This window comes from Chelonoidis abingdonii, chromosome 9, assembly GCF_003597395.2.
Source record: "Chelonoidis abingdonii isolate Lonesome George chromosome 9, CheloAbing_2.0, whole genome shotgun sequence".
Lineage (NCBI taxonomy): Eukaryota > Metazoa > Chordata > Testudines > Testudinidae > Chelonoidis > Chelonoidis abingdonii.
Window position 1 is genome coordinate 79754033 of NC_133777.1, and position 6000 is coordinate 79760032.

Sequence of the window (6000 nt, forward strand, 5' to 3'; positions counted from 1 at the left end):
ATTTGCCGTGTGACTGACTGAGACTCACTCCTTTGGGACAGGGGATTTACTACTACCATGAGGTCTCTTTATTCTTCTCCTCCTTAAGCAAGGCCTGATTAGCTCTCCTTTTACAGAAGTACAATTATTCCAAAGATTAGATCACAGCGATAGCCCACATCTGCTCCCCACTCGTCTTTTTCTCTCACTCTCTTAATCCCTTCCTCCACTCCTCATTCAATTTTCCACACAGAAGCCTGCCAATGGCTTGGTTCTTACTGTTTAGCAATCCCGTCCATATACGAACTTTCACCTTTCCAGCCCTGCATGTAAGATCTATAGGAAGAGGGGCCCGGATGCTCCTGTGCCAGTTCTGAAAGCACGCCCAAATCACACCTCTGTGCCCCAGATACAGGAGGGCAGGCAGGGAGCAAACGTAAGTGGCAGCAGGGCTCCCAAAACCCATTAGTTCTGGGACAGAATGGCAGCACACGTACCGGTGTGTCTCAGATCTATAGTCAAGTTTTGACGCCCACTTGGTGTTCATATAATTGAGATCCCTTTAGACTTACTGCTCTGTCTCCAGCCAGCCAATACAACTAACATGCATCCTTGAATGCTACCAGGGAATGAACATTTCTACTTCAAACACAAGACCATCCTTGGCTGGAATTTGGAGGCACGGATAAGGCGCGCGCAGTACTTACTAGCTGCTTGAATCTTCACCTTGCGGCTGACCACCAGCCCAAAGCGGTTTTGAGCCATGCAGTCATATTCGCCTTCATCGGATGACCCATTCCCCCTGACTTTCTGGAAGTGGGAGACATACAGCGATCCATTGGCCAGCACAAAGATGTTTTCATTCTCCATGATCATCGCTCCATTCTTCCGCCATGTAATGGTGATGGGCGGGATTCCCTCCACCTGGCAGTCCAGCACCAGCGGCCGCTCCTGCACTGCTATGTCATCACTGGGCTCCACCGCGAAGGCCAGCTCGGTGGAATGACCAAAATCTAGAAGATGGGGGAAAGGGGAACAAACAAAGTCAGTTACTTAATCCACAAGAAGCATCCAGAGTTAAGGCTTTGACTCAGACCAGGGATTCGCAAAACCAGTCTAGAAACAACAGGTTGCTGTTTGTGTCTGGGCCATAAGTACCTTTCCCAAGAAACAGGCAGAAGCGCTCGTGCACACCCTGCTTGGTCAAGAAGACTGGAAAGGGACCACTCCAGCAAGCAGGGCCGGCACTTCCATTTAGGCGACCGCCGGGATTTGGGAGGGCAGCAGACTGCTCCGGTGGACCTCCCGCAGGCAAGCCTGCGGACAGTCCGCTGGTCCCGCGGCTCCGTTGGAGCATCTGCAGGCATGCCTGCGGCAGGTCCACCGGAGCCGCGGGATCAGCAAGCCGGCCCTGCGCCTAGGGCGCCAAAAACCCTGGCGCCGCTCCTGCCAGCAAGGAATAGTTAGTTGCTCCCGACACCCTGAGGAGCACCTGTGAAGAGCTGTGCATCCAGGAGCATGCACATTCCAACAAGCAGTCTGTGTTTCATTTGAATCAGCATGGAGCTGGCCAGGGGAATACAATAAGGAGCAGCTGCAGGCAGCGTTGTTCAGAGATGCCTTAAGGGATTGAAATGAATGAGAACTGGGCATCCAAATCCTTGAGGTGTCTTAGGAAATCTCAGCCATATTGTACCCACTTCAAGACTATTAGCTGAGCCCTGACTGCTGGAGCAATGTCTGTAAAAGGAGGATTCGCTCAAACAATGGGCGTCTGATACTTTAGAACAGCCATTCTCCACCTCATGACTCTAGGTGACAAAAGAAAAAAAAGCTTCAGCTGCTCTTCTAAGCATACAGAAAGGGATGGCCCCCTGACTTATCACGACACCCCCTCGGGGGTCACAACCCTCAAGTTGCAAGTTCCTTGCAATTTATTGTTTCCAGGAAGCTAGTGGTGCCTTCTGAGGGAAGCCCCTTATTTGGCAGAGTTGGGCAGCTGTTTACTTTTACCGCCTAGTGTATCTTATGCTGTAGCAGTCGCGTGATGCCATGATTACATTCTTAATGAACAGTAAATTAGGCACAGTAACATTAACTCACAAACTTATGGAGCAGAAACACAAAACATCTCCTGCAAGCCCATTACACTAACTGATGTCTTTAGAACATCGGTTAACATAGAATTTCTAACACTAAGCAAACCCACACTTCACACCACAAAGATAAATATTAATTTTCTCCTTTTCCCTAACAGAATGCCTAAACACTAATGTCCTTTGTATTTTATGCTTCATTTAGTCCAGCATACCTTTTTAGGCTCTAATTTGCAATGCAGTAGTGATTACAGACTTGAAGGAAAGGTGAAAATAGGCCAGCACTTTTAAGAATAGTGCAGAGTAAGTGTTTACATGCAGACCTGAAATGTAAAAGGGGACCAAAGAACAGCTGTCCTAACATAAATATTAGACGCATGTAAACACCATGGATGGAGAATTTATTAGGATGGTTAAGAGGAAGGAGCTACTAGAGGTACTGTCAGGACACTGAGAAAAGGAAAATTTAAGCTGAGTATCAGGAAAGTCTTCTTAACAATTGTGTTTTACAAGTCTCCCAAGGGTTGTGGTGGAAGCCTCATCACATGGGGCATTCATAGATGCTGCTTTCAAACATGAGGAGATCAGAGAATCATAGAAGATTTAGGTTTGGAAGAGACCTCAAGAGTCATCTAGTCCAATTCCCAGCTCAAAGAAGCACGTACCCCAACTAAATCAAATTGATATGCAGTTGAACACAATCCTGCAGTTCCAGGAAGGGACCAGATCTTCAAACATGCCTCTTCCATCTGCAATTTCTACACTTCTCTGAAAAAAAATGCTACTTACTGCAGACTGCATGTGCAATACCACTGGAACTCACCAATTTGCAGAATGGGTATGAGTGTCATATCTTGCTGATACTCAGTGGAAAAGTTCTCTGCTACATATTCCAGAAACCACAGCACCGAATTTACTTTCTATACACCTCGAGTCTCATCTTATTCCCTCTGATGTCAACGGGGGGCTTGCCATGGATTTTAAATAGCCCTGTCTGGAAAAACTAGTGTAACTGAGCAAAATAGCAATATTGATGCCTTTCTGCATAGTACGTATCAATATCTCTTCACCTTTTTATATCCTAGGAGCACACGAAAGGTTTCCAGTTTAAATTAATGGGTGTAACCATCAGTTAATCAGCAACATCCTCAACAGGTAGAGCCAGCAAAGCACACAACGGGCTCAATCCTGCAACCACTGAAATCAACAGCAAAACTCTCCCACTGATTTGCAGGGAGGAGGAGAAAAAGGCAGTAGGGCCGGAGCAGTTAAAGTTCCTTTCATGTTACCCTTCCAATATGTCTCAACCCTGTCCTGGAAAGTCCACTTGTAGTGGGGAGGAGTGTTTAGTCTCCAGGGACTTCACTGATGTAGTTATACTGCTGCAAATTCCTTGGATGTGGACAAGATCCTACTGCCATTCTCATAGATACCGTAGTTGTAATCTGGGCAACTATCTTGGTAACTTTCCAGTTACCATATGTCATCTCCTTCTCTAACTATTACTATAGAACAGGGGTCTCAAACTCGCAGCCTGCGGGGTTATTTCCTGCGGCCACCAAGCTCCCCTCACCTGCCACCCCCACTTCTCCCCAGCGCACCGCATCCCAGCTCCTCTGCCTACATCCAGGTGCTTCCCACTGCCAAACAGCTGTTTGGCGGCACCTGGCACTTTCCAGGAGAGAGGGGGGAGAAGCGGGGAGCTGTGTGCCCAGGGGAGGAGACAGAGAAGAGGTGGGGCAGGGGAGGGGATCTGGGAAAGGGGTTGGTATAGGGGCAGGGAGGGGGCGGAGTTGGGGCAGGGACTTTGGGAAGGGGTTGGAATGGGGGCAGGAAGAGGCAGGGCCTCATGGAACGGGTGGAGTGGGGGCGGGGCCAGGACTTTTGTACCTTTATATGAAAAGGTGTCAGTGATGCGGCCCTCGGGCCAATGTACTAGTCCTCACATGGCCCTCCTGGTGATTTGAGTTTGAGATCCCTGCTATAGAACCATAAGCAACAAATATCAATCCAGTGTACGTGCTGCCAACAAACGCATAAACAAGTCCCTCCACTCATGCCTACTACACTTCACAAACACACACCAGGGGCCAAAACCAACTTTGAACACTCCAGGAAGGAATACGTCAGCTACACCGAAGAAAACTGTTAGAATAGGGATCGTTCACTGGGTCAGAAGGAAGTCTGACACTATGGCATCAGATGATTCTAAAACTGCGAGTGGGGTTGACAGATCAACCAGTTCCTTGTCCCAAAGCACTATTGGTGTCATAACTTAAAAATCTGCCTTGGGATGGGTTAGTGAAGTTAACAAAATCCTAATATATGCATCTGTGTCCAGACAGAGTTCCACCAGGTGGAGTCTACAAGTGCTAGGGAATCCATTCTGATCCACTGGGCTTTTCGGGTTTGGCCCAGGCAGCTCTTATCTAAGCAGCTCTGCCTCTCTCCCACTGGCTCCAATGGGATGAATTACTTGAGTAAGGGCTACCCCCACACAGGTTTGCAGAACTGGGACCTTTATAGAGAAGTTTCCCTGGTGACCCCGAGCCAGAACTTATCATTTATATGACAGCAGGGCCTACAGGACCTCATCCAAGAACCAGATCCTAGATGCTGTATACACAGGTGACATCAAATGTGTTGAGGGGCTCTTTAGGCGCACCTTACCTGCTAGCTAAAAATAAATAAAGGAAAGCGATACAAGGTTATTTTTAAACAAAATTACCTTCTCTTCTGCTTTGTGAGCCAGGGGACTTTTCCTCTTTTTTTTTCCTTTAGTTCCTATCAATCCCTTATATACAGCAACTTAACTTGGATTACTGGGGATAGATACTGGGTGTAACCTGAGAGGAGGCACCAAGACAGCGCAAGCAAAGGAGGCAGGATAATGCACAGCATGTCAAAGGTACTGCTGGAGAGGGAAGTATGTGCACATGAAATGGACAGACTCCATTCAGCAGCAGACCCCGAAAATAAACATGCTCTCCCATCAGGTTACGAACCCTTTATTGTGTGTCTTAGAATGTCAGGATAGCCTCATGCACCTCGGTGATCTACCGGACCCTCGAACTCCTTTTTAAGAGACAGCCCTGCGGCTCTCTCAGAGGCCCAGCGTGCAGCCAGCACAATCCGTCAATTACATTTCCCCCCAAATTAAGGAATTAGACGAATGCTCAGCATTTTTCTGAAGCATGGGCCAGATTCTAAATAGCACCTAACACAACAGGGCCCCATTCTCTGCTGAGGCCTCTGGAGCCTTCTGTAATAAGGGTTTCTTATTCATTCAACTCCCACTGAGTTGAGTGGGAATTTTGCCTGAGTAAAGACGGAATAAAGACTCCAGGATTTGGCCCAACAACCAATCATTGAAGAGCCTAATGAAATAAATGCCCCATCGTCCCTCTTATCTATTGCACGAAATTGCTTATTATTATACATACAATAAAGAGAAGAATCAACGTAATTACACACCCTTTCCCCACAATCGCTGTCATTATAATAACCATCATTAGGGGCTGTGATTGGGGATAATCATGTTTACCTCGGTAAACATTCTGCCTTGATCCTGAATGTGCGCAGCTTGAACAGGAAAAGGACGTAGCCCATCATTTAAAAAATCTGTTGCTCTCAAGTCGGTGCTGGTTCATGGAAGGCTTGAAAGAGACTCCACGATCGCTGAACCTCAGTGTGTTTTTTATTAAGTGAGGAGCTGGATTGTGCCTTTTAGGGGACTGCTCCACCCTAGATGCATTGCAACTCACAGACCCCTCTCTGGGACCAGAATCCTACCCCCATTCCCTCTTCCTCCAAAGGGCTAGCTTCCTCCTAGCCTAGACCAGCAGCAAATTACACCTGCCCAGCCCTCTCCTGGCTTAGTTATGCTTGCTGGCACCTGGGGGCTGGCTCTGCCCACTCCCCACCC

At 47.8% G+C, this 6000-nt stretch overlaps 1 protein-coding gene across 1 annotated transcript in view; it reads right to left on the bottom strand.

Annotated features, from left to right (window-relative positions):
• The window catches only part of IGDCC3 (immunoglobulin superfamily DCC subclass member 3), a 166797-nt gene extending 165863 nt beyond the window's left edge, over nt 1-934 (bottom strand). The window contains exon 1 of the mRNA XM_032766045.2: nt 687-934. Coding sequence (XP_032621936.1) covers nt 687-855 — 169 coding nt within the window. The 5' untranslated portion in view covers nt 856-934. The remainder of the gene's footprint in view (nt 1-686) is intronic.
• Nucleotides 935-6000: the final 5066 nt, after the last annotated feature.